Source organism: Drosophila subpulchrella, chromosome 2L, assembly GCF_014743375.2.
Source record: "Drosophila subpulchrella strain 33 F10 #4 breed RU33 chromosome 2L, RU_Dsub_v1.1 Primary Assembly, whole genome shotgun sequence".
NCBI lineage: Eukaryota > Metazoa > Arthropoda > Insecta > Diptera > Drosophilidae > Drosophila > Drosophila subpulchrella.
The window spans coordinates 9,305,919-9,331,085 of record NC_050610.1 but is presented as its reverse complement, the minus strand read 5'-3'; the positions used below and the strand labels follow the sequence as shown (position 1 = coordinate 9,331,085).

Here is a 25,167-nt window from a genome sequence, read left to right as displayed (position 1 = left end):
TTGAGCCCAGAACCCCATTTTTCCTGCCCCCTCTTCACTCATCCATTGGCTTCAAACTGATGGCCATTGCATGCCAGGCGGACATTTTGTGGCTATTTGCGTGCCGCCTTTTAGCCCACGGTTCGTGGCCAACAAAGGGGCGTAGTAAGAAAGACCAGGGGGGCGGGGCACTGCAACTGTTTACGTGTTTTATGCAGATTGCCACACCGGACTTTTCCACGGTTTACATTTTCGATTTATAGAGCGTCTCTTTGGGGCCCTCTTGAGTGTAATATTTCATTTTTAATTCGGACTCCAGAGGTGTGGATTTGATTTAGTTGGCCAATAACCGAGGAAGTCATCGATATTTTTTAAAACAGGTTTGGGAGAATGGAGGTGGATGATATGGGGTTAGGGATTTCTTGTAAGAATTGATTTATAATAGCCGAAAGTGGAAAAATATACTTGCCTGTCTTCCAAGTTTTTGAATGTTTACTTAAGAAAATCAGAAAAACATTTAATTCTAGAATTAAAAATTTTATTTGGAATTTTCCCTTTGGTTTCCAAAATTAAAGTCAATAAAAACACAGTGTTATTTCAGTTTCTTTTTTGGCTTCATGCTTTCATTTATTTGAGTTACTTTCGTTTTTCACGATTTCCTTTACTAAATGCCAGGCGAAATTATTGAACGTCTCAGCTAATTAAGTCAATGTAATTACATATTAATTTTAAATTCATAGTATTATATTGGTTAGTTTTGGTTTTTGCTTCATGGAAGAGAAGAAACTTGTTGGATCACAAAGGTTTTGTTTTCGCTATCGGTTTAAGTATGCCTCAAACGATATCTAACGAAAGGAGTAAACAAAGTACTTGAATTGAGCTAACCACCTTAAAGCTTATTTACATCAAACAACATAACTAACAACTTGTATTCGATTTCGTTGGTTTTAGGCTTAGGTTAGGATAGAATTCCATCTTTGCACATTGGCCGGCAGAGCTCTTCCCAAGAGGAGTTACTACATTCTTTCTTAGATTCTTTCATTTAGTTTACGGTAAGGCTGAAGATAGAGTATTAAAATTGTTTATTGTTTAAGAGTAAAAGTTGTTTATAAAATATATTTATCATATATCAAAGTGTAGTTATTTAGTTATGTATAGGCGTATATTACAGTTTCCCATCATTTACAGAGCCGCTGACCAGGGAGTCGAGCTTTTACTTGAGCTAATAGTACTTTAACAATACAGAGTGTTTGTTTTTTTGGGTTTCGTTTTTTTATAGGGCTGTAACTCGAATAATGCAAACGCTTGATCCTCTAAACGAACTAAACTACCATATCCGTATGTGTATACATATTTATTTGATTTGTTGTATATATCATTAGGTATATATATGCTTGTATAATTACTAAATGGTATTTGAGTCAATAGGTCGTTATGTCGTATGTGGATCTATGTATATATTGCAAATTTTGTTAATCCTCTACGGCGCGTTGCTACATTTTCATATTTTTCGGTTGTATATATATATTTATTTAGTTATTCCCGCACGTCTCATTGGTAATTGGTCCTTAGTACACTACATAGAAAGCATTTAAATGTTTTTGTTTTTCAATATTCTTTTTTTTTTTTAGATTTTTTTCGTTTCTATGGCTTTGACACAGCATCGCACTTATGGCTTCATCTCGGGGGTGTTGGGGGAACCTATCCTATATGCCCATTTAAAGCAAACACCTTTATCCTTTATTCAGTGTGTGTGTGTGTCAGCAGGACACGGGACAGGTGGGCGGGAAAAGGGGGAGTGGCAGAGCAGCAGCTGGCCTTTTGCAGTCCCTCTCACGGACGACCTTTCAGGCTAAAAATAATCGCCTTCGCACACACACCCCCCTTCCTTTTTCCAGGTGTTCTACACAGCGACACCTGTGTGAGTTAATTGTGGACAGGAAAACCTGCGGCTTAGCCAAACATTGGCATGCGTTCTGCCAGCGTCTAAAAACGCGACGTAAAAAGCTGAAACCGCCAGCGAGGCACATAAAAGTGTCAGGCAGACATAAATTTATGTTGGCTTGCAATTTTGCCCAACACCAGCACACATCACTGCCTACCTGAAAGTGAAAGGGGGCGTGGCAGGGGCAAATGGAAATGGAAAGGGGTTTGTATTTGCTGTGTAGCATACTTTGCGGCCAACGCGGCTTTATTATTAAAATTGCCCTGAAAGTTGGTGGAAACTCTATACCTCTGGGATCGCTACGGCTACGAACTGTGGAGAAAGTAAACGGATACACACATTTATATTTATAGAAATTTAGCTGGATACAAAGTAGCGATGTGCTCGGGAAACTTGAACAGATTTTATGCCATAATATAGTGTGTAATATGCGGGTGTGCCAATTAGTTGTCATGTTAAAACAGTTCGCAGGAGTAAGTGGGAATTTTGCAAGCTACCTTTATAAATGGTGTTTTCCAGCATATAGTTTAAATGATAAAATTATTTAGTTTCTCTGAACTTGTATTTAATAACGATTTTACCTCGGATTATATGACCAAACCAATCATAATCCTGGTTTTACTTTGGATAAGCAAGCTTCGATAAGAAGCTAATTTTCTTTTTAAATTCATAATTAGATTTCAGGTTGATTTATGGTAGAAAATAATTGTATCTAAACAAAATCAGCTTAGATTCGAATGTTTAGATTGCTTAAGATTGAATTATGTTTGAAAATAATTGTGTTTAGAATACTGTTTGGGATTTAATCCACTGTGTAATTGTGACACCCAGTTTTATATATATTTTATCATATAGTTTCCATGAGATCCGCCTCCCTAACCACATCCTCTACAGGAAGCATCCTGCTCAACCATCAGAATTAAGAGCCCCCAGTCTGAATTTGACGGCGTTTGCTAATTAACTGGCGCTCTCGAAAAAGTGTGCCAAATGTCTAATTAAAGATAATCCTTTTTTGCATACTGCTCTTGGGCTGGGAAATAAACGGAGGGAACGGGGTTAATTGAGATATCTGCAGGATGTGCGATGCGGTGTCATTTGGCTTTCTTCTGCTCCTCCTTTCTTTTTCTTACATTTTGAGCATTGCTTTTGTCCCATTTTATGTTTAACGTGTATCGCAGCTATTTTTGACCTTTTTCTCATTGTTTTTTATCATTTTAATTCACCTTTGCTTAATTAACTATTTTTTGCTTGGTTTTAGTTTGGATTCTGACTAACGCTACTATACCTTCACTAATCTCTGTTTTTTCTGTTTTGAAAAGTAGTGGCAATTAAATTGAACAAAAAGTGGTAAATTTATCTAATAAATATTATTGCGCTACTTACATGCATTTATTCTATTTAATTGGTTTGTTTGATTCATAACTTCTGTTCATTTTCACATTGAAGCCTCTCCATTTTTTTAATAACTTTACTTTGGCCATTTGGTAATTTTCTGTTTGCTTTCTGGAAATTCAATTATATCTGCATTTATCGAAAGTACTTTTTATGCATTTGTTTGTTTCCCTCGTTCATTTCAAATATTTATCCCGTATTTATTGCTGCATTTTTATTTCGTTTGATTTAATTAAGCTTTACTGCAAACGAATTATTTTCTCTGCTGGCCCATCTCTCGGACAATATCCAGTGTTTTTCTGTTGTTTTTGGGCAGTAAACTTTACGATCAAATTTACGAGTAACGAAAACCAAATTAAAAACGTAATTTAATCTAGCAAAACGGAGACTGAATTGTATTCAAATTGAATTTGAATTTAATCTCGAAACGAGTACAGTGCACAAGTTCTCACTTCAATCAATCGTTTTGTCAACAGTTTGGAAATCCAGACTCAATTATGAGCTAAGTCCATAAATTCAGTTCCAATTTATGGGTCACTTTCGGCCCCCAAAAACCCTTTCCCCCGTGAGCCATTACACATTTTTGGTAAAACTTTCCCTTGGCAAATGATAAAACCGTTCGACTATCAGAAAATGTCATTTAGAATGTTGTCAGGTTTGATTTATGCTGGTCATTTCCGTTCAAACTCAGCTGGTTCCCGTGTAGCATTTTCAATAAATTGGTTTTTCAATTTTATTTCTGTTTGCTTTTCATTGCAAATGTATGCAAAAGAAATGTATAAATTACAATGGAATACAATAAAAGTAAACCAAAATAAGTGAGTGGCTTTGAAAGGTCGACTGTCTAAATACCTGTGCAAATTTAATTTCAGGAATCCTTTTTATTTTGAGCTTAGCTAAATTGATTTGAGCATTTTAACTATTCTTGACTTCTTTTCAACCGTAAATAATTTATAAAACATAGGATTTTTTACATTTCTTTAAAATAAATGGCTCACCTTACACTGAAACAAAATAGCTGAATAATAAAATAAGCAAAATTACTCACAAAAGGCTTGCCGAAATCTTAAGACCCTTTTCGAGGGCATTGAAATGTCACACCTGTCGCCGGAGAAAAGCCGCATGTGTAACTTTTTATTGCCTACCTTTGTGCGTGCTTTCTCTTTATAATGGTGTTCGTGTTTCCCTCTGTCTGTGTGTGTGTGTGAGTTGTGCCTGTGTGCGTTATGTTTTCACAACCATGTTGATTTTGTTCGCTTTGTCCGCATACCTACATACATTTGTTTGTTTATGCTGGTTTTTTTGCACACTTACTTGGCATTTCGCTTTTTTTTTGCTGTGCTTTGCTTATTAATTTTACACAAAATGCCATTTAACTTAGTTGTTCTTGCTGTTTGGCTATTTGAAATGCCATTTAACAGGGTGTATGTTTGTGTGTGTGTGGGTGGTTGGGTGTTAATGATAAATCACATTTAATGCAATTCACAAAATAACATTTCGTTCGCACGTTCCGGTTGAAGTTTGTTGGGTTCCATACTTTTGTTATCAGAATTACGCTGTTTATATTTTATATATTTGCCGTTGCAGATCCCATAACTCATGTTTATTGCTGTTGCATATCGCCGCCATTACCCAGACCTGCTTTCGATTCCGGCGGCACCTGTTTTTGGAAGGTAAGATATCAGCCATTAGTTTATCACATCGAATTGAGTGAGTTTCTACATAGATTGGCAGACAGCGTTAGTGGAAAAAATGGTTAAGGAATATGTTAGACGGATAAAAGGATCACATGAAGTAGAGTTAAGCACAATCAAGGCATAAGCAAACATTTAGGTAAAGCAGTGTGTGTGTGTGTGTGATGTGTCTGTGTGCTGTGCGTGTGTATAGCCTGCTTTTAAGGAAAACACATCGAGCAACAACAAAAAGTCCCAACAAAATGCACACCCCCTCGGTATACAAGCACACACATCCATATGTAGGACAGCCAAAACAATTTGTTTGAATCAAACAAAGGATCAACCGAAATTCAGGGCAAACGCAAAAAAATATTCAAGGCGAAACTTTCGGAATAATAATGGAAAAAGCTCCCAAAACACACAGGAAGATGATAGAACTCATACAAAAAAATAAAGAAACCAAAAATAATCCAAAGGGAAGTCCAACCAAAAACTAGAATAAACACAACTGAAGCCGCAAAACTCCGCCCATCTCAACGGACCCCCGAAAAAGAGGGCAAAAATTCAACAAACAGCGAACACATACGATTATGACTGGGACAGGGACCGAAAATGAAGTTCGGCTGGTAAGCCACATAAAGCCTTAAGTGTAACAAGTGTAATTCAGACTCAAAGGGGTTCAGAATTAAATTAAGAACGAAACGAACTAGGAAAGTTTTTTGGGGGAGAGCGGAGAAAATTATAAGACAAAGCTTATGCAGATGGGATGCAAAAGGCAATCGTTGGAATCGAATCGAAATTAAAACATTAAACATTTAGTTCGTTTTCATTAAGTAAATAATTTAGTAAATTCTTAAGTTTTTAAAATTTGTAATCTTTTTTTGTATACTGTTATTAAAAATAAAAGAAATGAGTATAAGAGGCTTATGTATATTTTAAACATCAAACATCAATATCTATATCTTAACTTTTAAAAGATATAAAAAGCAAGTACAAAATTCGGTCCCCATAAGACATTTAAACAGCGAAGAATTGGTAAAAGAGTGAGAGAACCTCCAATTAAAGACAACATTGACAATAACAACGACATTTAACAACTTGAAAACAACGAGAAACCGACGGTGAAATCTGACTACGACGACTGTACCTAGTATCTGAAGGATGTGGGATATGGAATCAAACTTAGCGGCCATAAAAGCTATGAAAATCCAGGAAATCCATGGAATCTGTTTGATTTTGTTGTTGCTGATCGATCTACACGAAGGTGTGGGAACACGACGATAAACCAACCGAAAACGTGAACATAATACAGAAATGGCAGTTGTGGTATTATTTTGGCGGTGATTTGGTGGGTTATGTATTTAATTGGAGAGCAGGAGAAATAGAGAGAGTTATATATATAATTGTGGTAGGAGAGTGGAATATAATACAACGTAATCGCTAGAGCATAGTGTTTTCACTTACCAGTTTCTTGAAACAATCCTCAAAGAAGGCGGTCATCGATCGGTACAAGTGCCGTTTTACCCCCGAGAGGCTGTGCCCCTCGTCCGGATATATCTGTTGCTTATAGAGCACCCCTTTGCTGGTCAGAGATCTGGCCAAGACCATCGATTGTTGGACATGCACATTATCATCGGCAGTTCCGTGGACCAACAGGAACTGGCGATCCCTCAGATTGTCCACGTATTTGGACAGGTCACTCTCCTCGTAGCCCTTGTAGTTATCCGTAACGTTGGGGAAACTCAGATAGCGCTCGGCATATGTAGAGTCTAAGGTGATGATGTAAAATATTACAGTTATTGATAAAACATACCCTATAAGTTGTTTCAAGAAATAAGAAAATCTTTTCCGACCTAATTTTTACAAGAAACTAGATTTAAATTCACTTGAAAAACATTTTAAAAGTAAAAACACTTTAAAAGAAGTCCAAAAGTATGCAACGAAAAAAGTAACTCGTTTTTTGGGGCAAGAAGTGTTGCATACTTTTAGATACTTTTATAGGGGACTTATCATCTCTTTCGACCTAATTTTAAAGGAAACTTGAAAAACATTTATAAAGTAAAAACACTTTAAAAGGAGTCTAAAAGTGTGCAACGAAAAAGGTATCTCTTTATTTGGGCCAAGAAGTGTTGCATACTTTTAGATACTTTTTTAGGGGATTTCTCAACCCTTGTAATTGCTGTTCCACCTTCAATAGCCCTTAAGAAATAAAACAAACTCACCATATAACTTCCAGTTTGTGACCGGCGATACACTGATCCCACACTGGAATATCGACTGCTGTCCGGCCAGCGCTAATGCGGCTGCGTATCCTCCGTAACTCCAACCCCAGACGCCCATCCTGCGCGAATCGATGAAGTGCAGGTTGTCCCTGAGGTACTCGCTGACCTCCAGCTGGTCGGAGACCTCAACGCTGCCCAGACGCTTGTAGACCTCGTGGAGCAGCTGATAGCCCTGGCCCGAGGATCCCCGTCCGTCGATCTCCACGACAATATAGTCCTTGCTGCCGGACAGATAGGTGTTCCAATCGACGTGCCAGCGATCGGTGACCAATTGACTGCCCGGTCCCGAGTAGACATGCAGAATGGTGGGATATCGAGTGATCTCATCCTCGCGAAGAACCGGCGGTAGGTAGAGCCTGACCTGGGCATGATATCCGCCCGAGATCATCACGGGGAAGGTCTTTATCTGCGGCATGGCCGTCTTGGCCATCTTCTCCTTCAATCGGGTGTTGTTCTGCACGGTGACCAGGAGCTCCAGGAACTGCGACTTGGGCACTTCCTTCGACACCTTCTGTCCCCCACCCTCCGTGGGTGGTTCCTCCTGTTGGGTGCTCTGCCGTTTCACTTTGGCGTTTTCCGAAGCGGTGGATTTCAGGCCGTAGATTATTGCGGTGGGCACTACTGGTCCCAGGCAATCAACGAGCACGTATTTCGCCTGGCGGCAGATGGGAAACTGCGCCTCGTGGTACAGGCAATCGCTGGGTGGCGGTGGCAGCGGGGCACTCTGACCCCTTCCCGGCGGCTGTTGCTCCACCGGCAGAGCTGGCTGGGGCTGTGGCGCCTCCACCTCCTCGGAATCCTCCCAGTCATCGTCCCAGGCAGTGACCAACTTGGGCGGTGACTTGGTGTGACCCTCGTCGTAGCCCTCGGCCCACTGCCCCACCGTCGGACACGTCAGGCAGTCGGGTGGGTGCAGGGCCTGTCCTTGGCGGGCTGGCAGGGCGGATACGCGATACAGATGCTGCTGCGAGGGCAGGCGCTCCGGAGTTCCCAGGAAGTAGCTGCATACGAAAAATACAACAAATGGTAAGTAATTAAGTTGTTTGGGATCCACAAAATGTTAAGCATCTAATCATTTCTGTTACATTTATATAATTGTATACTATTATACAAAATATTTTCAATTAAGTTCTTATGTCACATGGTGAACTTCCCATTATGCTACTGGATTTATTTTTAAAAGTCATATCCTCCTAGAAAAACGTTGTCTATAGCTTAACAACCTATTGAGAGTTTATATATTAAAATAGAAATTTAAAACTTGCATGTTTAGGTTGCCATGACTTTTTTTATACCTCCAAGTCAGTCAGTAAATGTCAAAGATTAAGTAACAATTTCTATATTTATAATTTTATAATTCTTTGCAATTTTTGTATTCAGTTTTTTAAACGTTTAACCAGTGAATTCACAAATGTAGTATAAGTTAAGCCGCACTCGCGACTGAAACCATGCATACACCCGACATACTACATATATGTTATTTTCTCTCTCTATATTAAGCACCCATTTAAAACGAATATTTGTTAACGCAATTATTCTTGTCGCAGTTAAAATTATATGTTAAATTTGTTTAAGCGTTCAGGCGTTTAAACCGCTTTCAGTATTAACCTATCGACCCCTATGCGTATACGTAATATACACATCATTTTCCACTGAACGAACGGATGTGGGTCCGGTTTCGTGTGTGCGCAATCACTTACATCCAATTATCCACCTGATCCCAGTGCAGCAATCGATTCACCTCGTAGGGCCCATGGGTGAGGGGCAGCACCCGATTCTTCTCGATGTCCACGTGCACGATGTGCCGGAAATAGCCTGTGATTAAGAGGTATTGGTTGCAGGAGCAAAGAGAAAGGGAAGGGGAAATGGGAAAGAGAAAGCAGGCTTTGTCACTCGGGAAAACAAAGACCAAAGTGACATCTCAGTGACTTACCAAACAGGCCGTCTCTCAGCGGTGAGATGGCCACATAGATGCTGGCATTGGAGGCAAACAGCGGCACTGCCACTGTGTCCACCCAGCCACGTCCATCTCCGCTCACCCGGTGGGTCTGTGGTTCGATGGTTAGCGAAAGAGGCGGAAAAGGTTAATTAGGAGATTGGCGGTTTGGTTCGGCTGATCCAACTAAATGGACTCACCTCAATGCACTCGAACGTCGGCGCCTTGCACACGCTGACCACCGAGATGTTCTGCGGACGATTGAGCCACACCACCGCGATCTTGGAGTGACTCACCCAACTGGCGCTGCTGAAGTAGTGATCCCTGTGGGGTGAAAAAATAATTAAGAAAATATATCATCTTAAAAAGATAAGATATAAAGCCTTTAAACCAAAGATAGATCCCTACACGGAAAGAATTTTTCAAGTAAATTGTTCTTGAATTCAGTTCATTTGTTCTTAAAAACCGTGTAAGAACATTTTGCTTTCAATGTTCTCAATATAAGAACGAAATGGTGAGAAGAGAAAAGTTAAATTGAGTTATTTATTAACTTTTTGATAAGTAATCACAAATGACTGGACTAATAGTTTATTGAGGTATACAACGAACATATCGCCAACTTCAAAAATGTCGTTCTATTTTTAAGAACATTTTCAACTCAGATGAGAACGTCAGAACTTTCTCTGTGTAACTAAGCAGTTGGTATAACATTTTTCTTGGAAATGTAATTTATAAATTGAATCATTATTTTGTTTTCTATTTGTATTTACCTATTTTACCTTATTCAGATGGTTTGAATTATGTGTATCATACTCTTTAACCTTTTTAAGTTAAACAAATCATATTTCTGTTTAGTCATTATTTCTTGAAAACCTATATTTGTATAAGTCAATACTAAACTTTTAAACTATATAACCCCATACAAAATTTCTAAATCAAATGTCTTTATATAACAATTTAAAACATTAATGTTTTTATATGTTGGAACTTAGTGGTTTAATCCGGCGATCTAAAGAAAAAAGTCTGGATCCCTAGTATATACTATTTAATTAATTATATAATCAAAAGAGCATAGACTTACTCATTGGCCAAAATTTGTGGAGGTTTCAGGTCTGTGATGCGGAGTTGCTGCGGATCCTTCAGGTAAGCTACTCGTAGGGTTACCGTGGGATTTTGAGTGCCCGGTTTGGGGTAGCTGTAAGAAGGCACAAAACAAAACAGTATGTACATTAAGTTAAAGCTTTAACCTTAAGGATGAATTAAGCCCTACAAACTCGACTGCCTTTTGCTAAAACCGACTTCGGTCATTGACCTTTTCGAGGTCCGTTCTGGCAATTTATCAAACGCAATTGACAGGGGATCACCTTAATACTTCACAACTTGCTTAGGTAAACCCAAGTGTTATATTGTCTTATGCTCAGAAACTAATTCTAATGCCCAAACTGTCAGCACAAACGAAGAGAAAAGTTGGGAAAGGGATGAACCAGGGAAAAGGTTGAATCAACCTGTGAAAAGGTTCACCAACTGTCACTTCATGAATTTTAAGCGTGATGGTAGGAGGCCATTAGAGGGCTTAGGTGGCAGGAGAAAGATGTGCCATCATTAACACATAATCGAAAAGTGATATAGCCAGAGCTCCATCCCTAATGGGGTCACGACTTACCGTAAGGACCTGATTTCCGGGTACAGGTTGGCATGCGGATTACTACCGCTCGACGAGGCGCCCGCTCCCCCAGATCCCGTTCCTCCAGCTCCTCCTCCAGCTGCTCCTCCTGCTGCAGCTGCCGCTGGTCCCCCAGACGGACCCGTCGTCCCGTACCAAGCAAAGTGCTGCTCCTGGACGTGCGTATCGTTGAAGGTGGCATACAGCATCAGTTGGCCATTGTCCGACATCCAAATCGCATTATTTGCATGAAGAATCTCCTCTGCGAATGGCGAAACAGAACGGAAAATTGAAATAAGTAGGAGTAGGATGATATCGTGCAGCCGGTTCGCAAGTAATGCAAATTCGTTTGTTCTGAACTACAAAACTTTCTCTATTCTCATCTTTTACTGAAGGTTGAGTGACGGGTCAATTATAGTGTACCTTACAAAGAAGCTTCGAAAATAAGTATCTATGATTTGAGATTGTGGTCAAACACTTAATTTCCCAATTATTTAAAAAATAAGTTATTTTTTAAGGGATTGGGAACGAACAGGCTCTTATTATTTATATTATTATCTCAGTATCAAGATAGTCATAGAACCTTTGATATCTCAAACATCTCTAAATGTTACAAATTTTAACAATTTGTAAGTCTTTAAGTAGGTGGTTCCAAACCTAATCATTTTTAAACTGAGGAGAAACCATCTAAATACAAGAACAAAAATTCAAGATTCAAGAGCGCTTGTGTTCTGAATTATGTCTCTTCAAATTAAAATTATTTTAAGTCAACTCCGAAATTTCGTTGAGTAAAGAAAAAAGCGTTCTTGATTCAAGAACATTTTTTTGAACAATTGTGTCTCTTGAAACTAATAATATTTTAAGACAAATTCGAAATTTCGGTGATTCAAGAAAAAATTCCAATGTGCATTAACGTTTCCATTAATCGCCCTTCAAATGGTCGATAGCTTGCAGCATAATTCCCCAAAATTCCACTCACCTTCGTACAGCCAATCGGGTATGCCGTTGTACACAACCCCGGGCACCGCGTCCTGGGTAATCCTATGCGCGGCCGGGCTGCGGACCTCCGCCCGGTAATAGATGTCGTAGCTCTCCACCCAGACCAATGCGTTTCCGACGGGCGTGAATCGCGCGTAGTGCAGATAGGGCCATTCATCCTGGTGCGGACTGTGGCGCAGCTTGATGCTCTCGCTGGCGGGGATTACGAATTTTGGGGGGTAAAGTGCTAGAATACGTGGCATTAAGCTGGGGAACTTACCTGGTCTGGATGTCGTAGAGCGTGTACTGGGCCAAATACGAGTGCCGAAATAATTTCACAACGTTCTGGGCCAAAAGCAGATATCGCTTGTCCGCCGATATGGTAAATGTGAAGGGGGCCAGGGTTTTCTGCGTGGCGATAGAGAGGGAGTGGTATTAAAAGCCTGCTGCCAATTATGCGGAAAACTGTTGAGAGGAGCCTGCCTGCTACAATGCGAACACGTTGCGTATACGCAATTTTAATTAAAATTTTAATGGTCTTTTCTGATTCGCACGCAGAATTGCGGAAGTTGGGTTGGTAACTCGATGGCGTAACTCGTTGGAAATTTCCGAAATTTGCGGCATTGTTTACGGGGACCTGAATACCCAAAATTGTTGCCAAAGAGTTGCCGCCTTAATTTGCCTGGGAAAACAATCTGTAAATTATTCTCTGCTCAGCCAACTCAATCAAGAGGCAAGTTGATGTTTTGCATTTAGCTATTCATTGCTCACTTCTTGTTTAAGTTTTGGTTTCAGCTTGAGAAGGCGAAGTTACTTTATACCAGAGAGATCCTTAGCCGACTATGAATATGCATATCCATTATGCCATTTCGACTGCTCGACTCGTGTTTCTTTGGATTCGGCTGCACATTAATTATTTCCCACTCAACTGGCAACTGTTGACTTGCAGTGCCAGCTGCACTTGTTGCGTTTTTGGCCCCTCGAGGCACTCGAAAAAGTGTTCGCCTGCCAAGTTGGCAAAGGAAAGCTTTCCTTCTTGCCTTTCCTTTGCCTTAACTTTCCTTTATTTGTTTGTTTTTCCATTCCATCCGCGCATTATTCATTAGAAAGCGTTTTACCTCCCAGTGCTTTTGCATTCCCATGTGTTTACCCACTCATTGACATAAAAATCTTTTTGCCTTTTATCGCTATCGCTGTATGGATTGAGGGTAAAGTCGCCGCACTCGGTTAACGATAACTTGGCCCATTTGTTTCGCCCACTTCAGTGTGCGCCATAATATCAGTTAACATTGCCAAGTCGAGTGTGTACACTTGAGATATCTGCCTAGCCCGCCACGCCCCTTTCTTCCCAGCGGCAATACTATACTATCTGAAACAACTCCCGACAACTCCCCGAATCGTAAATAAGATGGGGTAAATATTTATTCTGCTCAGAGAGATAAGCAATAAGCAAACAAACAGCGGCGTAGTGGGAAGACAAAAGGGGGGAGGGGATAGAAATCAACAAAATGTACTTACAAATGTCACATTGGACATGAGGACACGTTCCGAGCGATTGGCTGCACTCAGCAGACAGATGCGACCCAAATGGTCCTGGTACAGGAACTCCTCGCCTGCAAAAAATCAAATGAAAGCGGAAATTAAAAGCGATTTGCCCGATGGAACGGCCACTGAGAAGCACTCATCACGTACACCGGAAAAAAAAGTTCTTAATGATAAGATGGGGTAGAAAAAAAAACTACAGATATGTGATATCAAATTGATACTAAATTGTTAGATGTTCCACAGAAATCGCTTGAGATTTTAAATTGATTATGTAAAAGGTGCTTAAAAGTATGCAACATTGAATTGAAAATATGCGTTATTTTTTCACAGCATACTTTGAGGCAATTTTAAACTAGTTGTGAAGCACTTTAAATATATTTATATTTAAACAAGTTTTGTGGGATCTATAAACTAGGAATTTTTTTAAGTGGAAGCTAAAAATCAATTAAGTGTACCGTGCTTACCAGTATGCAACATAAGATTTTAAATCCGTGTTCTTTTTTACAGCATACTTTTGGGCACCTTATAAAGTCATTTCAAAACATTTATAATATTTTTGTGATAATTATATTTCTTAAAATTATACAAGTCTAGTGGGATCTTAAAACTAGGAATCTTAAGGAATATTTTTTTTAGGTGTGGCTGGAGTTTTAAAATCAAGGTGCTTAAAAGTATGCAACATTACATTTAAGATCTGCGTTCTTTTTTGCAGCAATTTTTAAGCACCTTATAAAGCCATATCAAGCCATTTTTATTTTTTTTGTAACTTGGGATTACTAAAGAGTTCCTATATTTTTTAGGTGTATCACTCACCATCGATCCAGCTGCCGTTTGAGTGCTGCGGCACGAAGAGGCCATCGACGATGTCCTGCAGCTTGATGCGCTGCCCTTTGACCCGCGGGCCCTCATCGGGGGGCGTGAGCAGCACCTTTTTTGATAAATGTAGAAATTTTATATGTTGTCTTCTGCACACTCACACAGACAGTTAGACAGACAGACAGACAGGCAGGCAGGCACACGTGAATAACACACACACAACATCAACATCAACATCAACATCAAGAGCAACAACGAATGGAAAGTAAAATGGTCGGTGTTGTGGGGGTGGTAAATTTATCAGGCAGCCACAAATTCGCAAAAAAGTAAACAAACAGACAAAAGACAAAAATGAGCGTAACGTATTTACACAAAAATTTATCACAGTGGTTTTGTATATATACATAAGTACATACATATAAATATATACACATAAATATTAATGGGAGTTTGAGTTTTCTTTTTACTTTGGCACCGAATGTTTGCTGAAATATTTACAGAAACAGCCAAAAGGCAGGCCACAAATATTTTGCTGGTGTACGACTGAATTTCGCCAATTAAAAGAGAAAACTTTCACCATCCAATTAGGCATGAGAATTTGTTTTTTTCTGTGTGGTGATTTTGAAGTGAACAGAGTACCATTTTACATCTAAACAGAACTATTTTGCATTGTGGTTTCCAGGCTTAGAAAAGCTAGACATTTATTTTGTTGCCAAATGGCAATTTTTATACTCTTGCAGTTAAAAATAACATAAAGAATTCTATAAATTAAGAATATTACATTAAAAATTGAATTTGATTTAACACCACACCCCTCAAATGTTTTTTTAATAGTACCAATATTAATTTTAATAAGAGTATTTCACTTTCGGTTTTGGAAACTTATTATCTCTTTCTGTTTAGATCGTATTTTTACTGTTTTTGTGTGGGTTAGCCTCATGTGCTTTTGTTTTGACAGTATTTGGTTATTGCTTCGGGCATGTTTTCCAAAACAAATTTAATTGCATGGTGCGTTTGCTGAATCAATTTGGGGAATTCGGGTTGGCCAATTGGCAATTGATGTTTGTCAATGGGGCGAGTCACCCTGGCTTTGAATCCAACTTAATTGCCCATAAATTCATTTGTAACACCGATGTCCACAATTGTATCAATAGGTAGCCCAAATACACCGCCCGGGACAATAACCAAACATCGTGCTGTACTATTTTGGACAGGCCTTTGGGCCAAGTATTGACTCAAACTCACCACCGAAGTTACAATCAGGGCCAGGACAATGATGATGACCAGTAGCGCGATGAGGATCCCGCGCCAGTTCCTTTGGTTGGGATTGCTGGAGACCAACTGTGGAGAATCACAAGAGAATAATCAGAAAGAACAGTGAAACATTAGGAAAATTAATTGGTAAACGATGGAATGCAAATGCTGCCCATAAAGAGCACGTGCGGCTCATTACCCCCGAAAAGTTATGATAATAAACTGGCCAGAACCGCAAATAATCGGTTGGCCAAGATGCAATTAGTAAAACTGATGATTCAGTTTTCCTGCTCATAAACGTTTCTCCATCTTTATTAATGTCTACCCTTAAACAAGCATGTAGAACAAACAGGCCCAGCCAAAACCCCTTGGAAATCAACGCTTAATGCATATTTAATGCTGTCAAGCAACAAAGGAGAACAGAAACCCAAATTAAACACGACAAAAACTAAACTCACGCAGCCCGTACAAGTTGATACCGATTTTGACGAGGATTTGGGGCTTCTGTCTGGGGGCCTCTGCCCTATATCGTCCCAGGCAGTCCTTATATATATTTGGGCGACATGCACATATACAACGCCGCTTAGCCGAATAATTAATTAAGGGCTCATAAAACTATGCTGTTCTGGTAGATAATAAAGAAATGGCAATGTATTAATCAAGGGTTGCGTGCCGGAATGCTTAGGGTTATCAAATTAATTCCGGGAACAGCGATATTTTTATATCATTCAGGCTGATATTTCCCTATTAAAATACTTGTCATTTCTTATAAATTAAATATCTGTATATATGGGCATTTTATTTAAGTAGGGGAGATCTGTTTTGGGTTACAAACCAACCAAAAACATAAGACAACAGACCACAACTAATCGATTTTGCCACAAAATGTGTTTACCATCATTCGCCAAAACTGTGGGAAAGAGAGGTAGTGCTCAATTAAAATCGCATAAATATAGTATGTTCAAAGCCAAAGCTTCCCTTTTGCCCATTAAGCGCGATTCTTAATTAATAACACAGCTCACAAACAAATGGGGGACAAATTGCGAGTGAACATGTGTACCTGAGCACACGCACCCCTCAACCAGCATGTTTATTTATAAGGGATCCCCCATACAGCCCCTATATTCAACCATTTTGCAAATCGCAGCCTGAATTTATTACGCAAACAAAGTGAAAACAGCGTAAACTAAACTATCAAAGAACAATAGAGACCTCAAGCTCTGCGAACTTTTGGGTAACTTTACTTTGCCGCTCGGCTGCTTGAAAATATTTTCGTGGCAACAATCATAATAATAATGATTTCTTGGGGGCACACGCGGCGTATACTTCATGCGTCTTAATTGAATTGAATTTATTTTCGTCAGGAGGGTCAAGTAACAGAGTCCTCAGGACAGGAGATCTCCAAAACACTCAGCTTGATTGCCAGGATGGAAAATACTTTCTTGCACACCAGCTCAAGTAAGTATGCAAAAATACGGCCATAAATGAAATTTAAACACTCAACTTGATGAGTTGCTGTTAACGCTAAAGGAATTAAAAATAATGACAGTCATCAATTTGAACAAAGAGCGTCGCTGCCGCAAAATTCAATGAGTTTACTTCTGACGTTCTGGTTTAATGGAGGGATTGCCAGGATGCCAGGGAATTTGCAGAGCACATGAGCAGCGCCTCCTATTCATTTCAATAAATTTTTAATGCCTTGCTTTTAGGCTGGAAAATATTATTTCTAGACAGAGTAATTTTACGAAAGAGAAAATTAGTTGCCTGTAAATCCAGCTGGCAACGCAATAAAGACCACATAAAGTGGTTGCTAAAATTATAAAACAGTCTGTGTTTTTGAATATTTTAAAGCCGGGTTTGTCGTACAGATATTAAATAAGTCACTTTAATTAGGATAATATCTTATCAGTTATATGTTTACATTTTTAGAACCACTATTAACTGCCAGTTTCCAGAATCTATGGCTTTCAAATAATTAAAACGAGTAGATACGATAAATAAATGCATACAAATCAATAAATTCGAGGACCATAAATAAACAAACTTTGCCGATTTTAAGCAAGATTTTCAGATTCCCAGCGATCTCAGTTTCCCCGAGCAGCAATAAATAAAAGCGAAGGCCGTACGCTTTATGGGCTTTTTTCCTGGCATTGTAAACTGTGCGGCCCGAATCGGAAAATATTGTAACCAAAATCGCACACAATGCGACACTCGATATATGAAAATGAAATGCACGAACGGAAATCGTAATGAAAACGGATAGCGATTAAAGTGCTGGAGGAAACATAATAAAAACCGAACCCCAGATTGTGAAAAAAGTAAACCTCTTCCACCATTTAATGATGTTTGTTCGTGGGCTTTTCTCGTTTTTTTCCACCGCTCTTTATTTATGCTGACTTTTGATTATCGTGGGATTCTGGATCAACATTGTTATCATTTCATTTTCGTTGTGTCCGCAAAAAGAGGAAACCCGTATTTCCCATTGGGAAAAAGTAGAAACTGATTAAATTCTCGGTTACCTGAGATTTGAGCCACCCGAAAAACCGGAACTGCTAAAGTATTCTTTTTCAGGCATCGTTCGGAGTTTAAATTTAATCCATTGAGGGTGGTGTGGCTGGAAACTTTACCCCGACCGAGCTTAAAAGCAGGGAATAACCAAATTAAGTCCTGCTCTCTGTGTGCCCCCTATCACCTGCTTTCACCACCCCCACTTTCACTTTCGCTTTCTCTGAGCTGGCCAGGGGGCAGAGATAATGCGAATGGGCGACGGGACTCATGGCACCCACATACACCCACAATCCCAAGTAGAGCATTAGCTGCCTTTTGCGGTTGAGCTGGGCAAACTTTGGTTGCTTCTCGAGTGCAGAAAGTTGAAAGAGCCAGCTGGTTAAGGGGGTTTCTAAAGGGGTTTCGAAAGGGGGTTTCAAGGGGGTTTGGTGAGATGGTGGCTGAGTCCTGGACAGCCGCCAGTTATTTGCATAAGTTGTCATAGTTATTAAGCTCTGAGCGTTAAAATTCTTTCCTGCATACTTTTAAGCGCATTAAAAATAGATGCCAGTTATAGTATTTGTCGAACCAAAGGGTAAAAGGGGCGGGCGGTAGAGGGGCGTGGCAATATCCCGCTGGCAGTGAAAGTGTCGTTTTCAATTAACTTTCGAGTTGGCTCAGCAGCGCTGGAGATGGCCCAGTTAATCGCATTAAAAACCATCTGTTTGGCACACAAAAAGAAGGTCACTATGGTCTTCGAGCTGGGGGCTTAAGGAATTTCCAGCTTGAAATTGGATTTATAAAGGTGTTCATTAAAAATATTTCTATTAAAGTGTGCCCATTCTGTACTATAGTTCATTTTGATGACCTGATACAAAACAAGGAAGAACGCTATAGTCGAGGTACTCGAGGTACATTTCAGATACCCGTTACTCAGCTAAAGGGACCAAAGGAAAATGGAGATATGCAAGCAGCAAATGCGCCACCTACCGGCGGTAGACAGATTTAAGCGTTGTGGGCATTAGAGTGGGCGTGGCAAAGTTTTTTTTAAATCAATCGATAGGTATTGACGAGACCAATACATTTAAATTAAAATTTTTTATCTAGCACGAAAATTGTGGGCGCCACAGGCTTGGGAGGTTTGTGGGCGTTAGAGTGGGCGTGGCAAACTTTTTTTTAAATCAATCGATAGGTATTGATGAGACCAATACATTTCAGTTTTAACTTTTTATCTACCATGAAAATTGTGAGCGCCACAGACTTGGGCGGTTTGTGGGCGTTGGAGTGGGCGTGGCATATTCGCGTAATAAACTTGCGCTGCGCTCAAGCCTACGGAATCTAAATCTGAAATCTCGTTTCTCTATCTTTGATATTTTCCGAGATATCCGCGTTCATATTTACGATTTTTTGAAGTTTGTGGGCGGTTTGTGGGCGTTAAAGTGGGCGTGGTAGAAGCAAGCGGTTCCAACCCTTTAAAGTATATATATTCTTGATCAGGATCACTAGACTAGTCAATCTAGCCATGGCTGTCTTTTTATCCGTATGAAGGCTGAGATCTCTGAAACTATAAAAGCTATAAGTTTGGGATAAAACCACAGAATTTGTAAAATTGTAAATGCCATTTTGTTTTGATTATTAATATCTATCTTCATGTTAAAGATGGTTTAAATCGGACATAGCATTAAAAAGTTATAAGCAAATAAAGTAATCGACGCTAGGTGGCGCAGGGTGGGCTATTTTGGAAACAGTCGCTTTGCTGCGTGCATATCTCCATCTCCCTCGCACTTAGCTGCGTAACAGGTATCTGATAGTCGAGGCCGTCGATTAAAGCGTTCTCTCTTGATTTTCTGACTATAAAGTAGGAACACAGGCATCCATAAATGTAATTATTATAACGAAAGGACATCGATACCTTATTATTATGTCTATCGACTTATCCAATCAACAATTGTAAATTTGAACCATATATCTCTATTGAATGATTTTATTCGACACCTTTTTTCCGTGCTCAATTGAGTGGAATTCCTCTTGCACAAAAACACCCATCAGCGGGCATTAGCATAGTCAAAACAGTTAATATGAACATGAAATTCCACTGTCAAACTCAATTGATCCCATAATAGATGAGCAAAACTTAACGCTGCCAAAAACCAAATCGTCAGTGGGTGGAAATCGGAGTGGAAATTCCGGCTAATTGATTTCCGCTCGAATGGCTGATTGCCATTTCGACTGGCTGTTTATCTTTGCAGCCATTTGACACTCCCACTTGGCATGGAAAATTCTCATCACCCCCCTCCCCAGACAACTTAGTATGCAGAGCACATACAGTCACGGACATGCGGTGCATGGCTAATTCAATTTTGCAATTGTAGTCGCCACTGTCGGCGCTTTGCATTTGAATAACATGCGGAATTTATTTCAATTAGCATCGTAGAACCGCCGAGTTGATTCCTCGGCGCCGCAAAAAATGCAGTCAAGCGGGAAAAGCTGACCATCAAAGTCAGCGGAAAGGGCGGAAAAGCGGAGGAGGATGAGGAAGATGGAAATTCAAGTTTCCCGGCAACGACTCGTTAAGTGAACTTTTCCGCCATCCCCAAGTATTTCCACAAGTCGAAATCAGAGTGAGTCGCGACTGAAGTGGCGATGTAAGAGCTTAGTCAGCTTGTCGGCCAAGTGGGGCTAATAATAAGTCCAATCGCGGAAGGTAATCTCTGGGCAAACCAATCAGGGATTTCCCAAAGTGTCACTGGGTGGTGGCCATTCGTTTTTACCATCTCATCTAAAACTCAGTGTAAGTATTTAAGTTGAGCAAAATTATGGAAAGCTCCGACTTAAAACTTTTTGTAAGTCCTTGGGGTAAACATCCTAAAAATAATTGTTGCCCCCATCTTGTACATTACTTGGAATATTTTTAGCCTATGAATCAAACATATTCTTGGCGATTTTTATAATTTTAAAAAAGCCATGTCTATTAAATGAGTTTTAGGGAAACAAAATAACACAATTTTGAATTATGCTTAAAATATTAAAGAACACATTCTGTTTATATTAAACAATTTTAGTTATGAAACTTCTTTACTTCCTATCTACAATTTATTAATTTACATGAACAAATATTTTAAAAATTGATTGATTTCATAAAAGAAGTCCCTAAGCTCTGAAAAATCCTTCAAAAACAATTTACAATATATGTAAGAGCAATAGTTCCTCGAAAAGCCAAAGCTTATAAATATGATAATTAAATTCCAGAACAATAACCCTTGCATTCTGCGTACGCCAGCTAGTCCCACTTTCCAATACCAACATTCTGCTAGCGCTTTTCAATTTTCCCCGCCATTAAACAATTTAAAATTTTAATCCCACCAACCAGCTTGGGTTTCCTTGGATTGGTAATCCCTGGAATTCAGGAAGTAAGATACGGATTTGGGTAACCCGGCACGCGCACACACGTTTTGGGTAATATTTGTTTTTAAAATTAATTATGCCTAATTATATTTGGGCTCAAAACATATTCGCATTTTTCCGCCGGTTGTATAACAAAAGAAATTACCTCATCATCGTAATTATCCTGCTCAGGCATGACTCGGTGTTTGTGGGCTTAGGGCGATGGATTTAGCGGAAGTCCGTTGGGTGGATGGGTGCTGGATGGTTGACAAATTAAAGAAGCCGCCGGCTGTTATCTCTGCGTTGTTTCTTCGCAGGCCTTATGCTTTTAAGATTGCTAATCGAATCTATAAATTTTCCCCGGCGATTTTGTTTGAAAGCTCTTCCAATTTGTCTAATTCTCTGAAATCAAAATCAAAATCAGCTTACTGAGGCAGCTGGCTTCTTGTGGGGCTCTAGATAACTGGAGTTGCTTCCTTGGGCCATGCTATCGTAAATGATTTTTCAGCTCGTCCTTGACTTTTGCCAGATGTCCTTCGGCCCATCAGGCACCCCTCAAAATTGTTGTTGTATTGTTGTAGCTGTTGCTAATTATGAATGGGCGTTGTTTTTGGTCTTCGACGCTTGACTTAGGAACTTTTCGCTAAGGTCCTTGCAATGCGCTTTTGCTGTCCTTGCTAATGAGCATACATTTTCAATTTTCCCAGCTGCAGTCGGTCGCAGATCTCAGTTTTCCTTTTTTCCCTCGTTGGTGTAGCTGTTGGTGTAGTTGTAGTCGTTGGTGTGACACTAATGATGCAGCATACTTTTAGGCCAAGCGCTAAATTGGAATAGAGTGGTTTTTTGGGATGGAAAGAAAAAACACACAATATATTTTAAAATGCAGTTCTTGCTTAAATATTTTCTTGTTGCTTTGGTGTTTTGTTGTTCATCATCTTTGTGTGTTGCTGTTGTTGCAGTTGTTGTTAGTGCCAATTTGTTGTGTTGTGCTTTTAGCCTTGCAAGCATGTGTGTGTAAGTTAGTGGGGGGGGTGCTTATGTAACATGACACATGTTCCTTGCTTCTGTGTTGCATACTTTTTGGGACTGCTTGTGTTGTTGTGCTCATGAGTGTGTTTTGCTTGGCTTCACTGGCATTTGGATGTGGGTTAAGTAGTCTAGTGTTTAAATATTTACATAAACAAAGGCCACCGCCCAAAAGCAGGCAATGTAAGTTCTAATTACTTGTTAGATGGCAACACTGCAGGGTTGCCTTTGTTTCCATTTTATGTAGTAGTTGTTGTGTAGTTGTGGATGTAGAACATGCAGCAGGTAGGGTTGCCCCCCAAAAAACTAATCTGTTTACTATGCAAAATGTGGCATGCGATGGAAAATGGGGGGCGCGTATTCAACACTTTAAACATGACTAGGTTGTTATATGCAAATTTAACCCATGGGGCGGATGGGGGGTGTTAATAGCATTACATTTTCAATTTAAGTTATGGCAAGTTTTTACTTTGCTCCTTTCCTTTTTTTTCTTGATGCCCCGTCTAAGCAGCTTATTATGCAAAATGCTTGCACAGTAAACGATGGCTAAAATGCATATAGGGGGGATATTCACAGTTGGTTGGAGGTGGTATTTTAATACGGCTTATTGATTCGTGGCATTAATGGAGAATTAAGTGGATAGAGGGAGTAAGTGAAAATAAATAATAAGAGTTCGGAGATTAGTTATAAATGAACTTAAAAGTAAATGCAATATTTGAATTTAAGTTTTTATATTATCTGAATAACGATTTCGTTAAAGCTTTGCCGCTGCAACTCCTCCACAACAATGACTTAACAACTTGTAGAGCCCCTAGAGGATCCAGCTCACGTTATCCCCATAATCCGAAGGCTAACAAAGCTATTTTCTATATATATACTATACTATAATTACCCAGAATGTCAGCTTTATAGCCCCATGGCCTGAGGAAGACAAATGACACCACTCTACACCCAAATGGAACCACAAAACACCGCTCTGCACTGGCTGCCTCCTCTGCAAATCGTTAGAGCTTGGCCCCCAGAGAAGCTTCGGCTTAAATAGCCAATGACACACAAATAATCCACAATAGATCCCCAGAAAGGAGGTGGTGGAGGCAAAGAGTGTTTATCATTCGCCTGAGTCATCTTTTGGGAGCATTCACTGTGCACTCTTCCTTGGAACGCATTACAATGCATAAACTTTCGGTCATTGTGCGGTTTCTGCTCGACTTTCACCTTAGCCGTCGGCCAGAACTATAAATTAAAATAAAATGTGTATAAAAGAATACACAATCCCCGTTCTAAACGTCAGTTCGGGAAACAATGGAAATGTTTGGTATACGAGTAGTAGCCAGCATAAATATCATTAATTTTTTGGTAACCAAATTGTTTGGAGCTCTTCCCGTGTTTTGTTCTGTATTGTTTTGCTTTATTTCTGGGTCGGTTGCCCAGCCAAGCGCGAATTATATTGTTTTCATAAAATGATTTTTATTTTTTCCCCTGAACAATATGGCATTTAAAAATTCTTTAAATTCCTTCACATTGGCGGTATTTTATGTGCCTTTTTTAAATTTGGTTAATAACATTTTAAGAGTAAATATGTTGGTAATTGTTTGTTATGCGCAGGCTGAAATATTTTGTAAGCATTCGTTCTGCATTTAAAATACGTCGGGGAATAAAAATTGCATGGCTTAATAGTTGGAATTAAATTTAGTATGCAACCTTTTATGGCAAATGCTCTGTGTGTGTGTGGAAAATTCACATCCACTTCGTCACGGTTTGTATTTTCATTTTGATATTTTTTACAAAAAGTTTATTTTAGCTTTCTCTGCAAACTTGAATTCATGTATTTTGTTATCAACATGTTGACATTCATTCGAGTGGGGGAATGGGAATGGAAATGGAATATGAATTCCATAGCCCCTCCGACTTTTATTGTTCTATCTCGCTCTCCGCCCAACTTCCGGCAGAATGCAACCGTGCGTAAGTCGCTTCCGGTTGAAGGCCGAGTGCCCGCACCCGCCTCATAAAGTGCTATGCCAACACACTCGAATGTATATATCTCATCAGTCGTATATCATGCTCATGGCATTTTGCGAAAATTTTAAATTTATTGCTTCAATGAAGCGGCAAAACCTCGTACACCAAATCTACATTCGTGCAATATGAATTGTTGATTATTTTAAAAGAAGCCCCCGCTCAAAATGTCTGAAATGTTGCCCACATACGGTAACTGTTGCCAGGGAAAATCAATTGCAGCTGCTGGGAAACGTGTTGCAGGCGGGCAATTTGAGAGGACACTTTTGTGGCTTTTGCCGTCGCTGCTACGTGCCACTTATCGGTTGGACCGCGTCCCATGTTGCACGTATATAATCGTATACGTATACGTAAACCGTAAACGTTTTTAGGGGCTTTGCGGCCGGGCTGTCTGACTCCTGGCTGCTTTACTACGACAGCCATAATGTTTCATTAGTGGTCGGTTCAGTGCTCCTTCACAGCAAATGTATAGTTGTTGGAGGGGCGGATTGCAGGGGTTTCAGTCATGTGCCCCTTTAAAGGGTCCTTCAATCGAAACTTTGATTATTTAACCACTGGTTATAGGTGGGTTTACCGAACCATTAACCGCAATCGAATTTTGAGAGAGCTATAAATTTAACTTAGCTTAAATCACATTTAAAATCCATCGAAAAGGGAATCCATTAGTTATTGTAATTAGAAACTTTCATAACATCCATTGGGAAATGTTCAACAGCACTTTAACAACACAGCAAATATATAGTTGTTGGCGTGGGGAATTGCAGGGGGTCCAATCATGTGCCCCTTAA

At 39.6% G+C, this 25,167-nt stretch overlaps 1 protein-coding gene across 2 annotated transcripts in view; it reads right to left on the bottom strand.

Annotated features, from left to right (window-relative positions):
* Nucleotides 1-1,060: 1,060 nt before the first annotated feature.
* Nucleotides 1,061-25,167, bottom strand: part of LOC119546163 (inactive dipeptidyl peptidase 10) — a 38,454-nt gene continuing 14,347 nt past the window's right edge. Inside the window, exons 2-16 of one of the 2 annotated variants that reach the window (XM_037852282.1) lie at nt 21,504-22,157; nt 15,458-15,553; nt 14,210-14,324; nt 13,370-13,464; nt 12,132-12,259; nt 11,853-12,064; nt 10,874-11,135; nt 10,292-10,405; nt 9,411-9,534; nt 9,208-9,322; nt 8,975-9,089; nt 7,215-8,275; nt 6,457-6,761; nt 6,140-6,246; nt 1,061-4,976 (exon numbers count right to left, since the gene is read on the bottom strand). In XM_037852282.1, coding sequence (XP_037708210.1) covers nt 6,175-6,246; nt 6,457-6,761; nt 7,215-8,275; nt 8,975-9,089; nt 9,208-9,322; nt 9,411-9,534; nt 10,292-10,405; nt 10,874-11,135; nt 11,853-12,064; nt 12,132-12,259; nt 13,370-13,464; nt 14,210-14,324; nt 15,458-15,553; nt 21,504-21,533 — 2,844 coding nt within the window. In that variant the 5' untranslated portion in view covers nt 21,534-22,157 and the 3' untranslated portion in view covers nt 1,061-4,976; nt 6,140-6,174. The remainder of the gene's footprint in view (nt 4,977-6,139; nt 6,247-6,456; nt 6,762-7,214; nt 8,276-8,974; nt 9,090-9,207; nt 9,323-9,410; nt 9,535-10,291; nt 10,406-10,873; nt 11,136-11,852; nt 12,065-12,131; nt 12,260-13,369; nt 13,465-14,209; nt 14,325-15,457; nt 15,554-21,503; nt 22,158-25,167) is intronic. The other variant, XM_037852283.1, reaches the window with a different exon arrangement.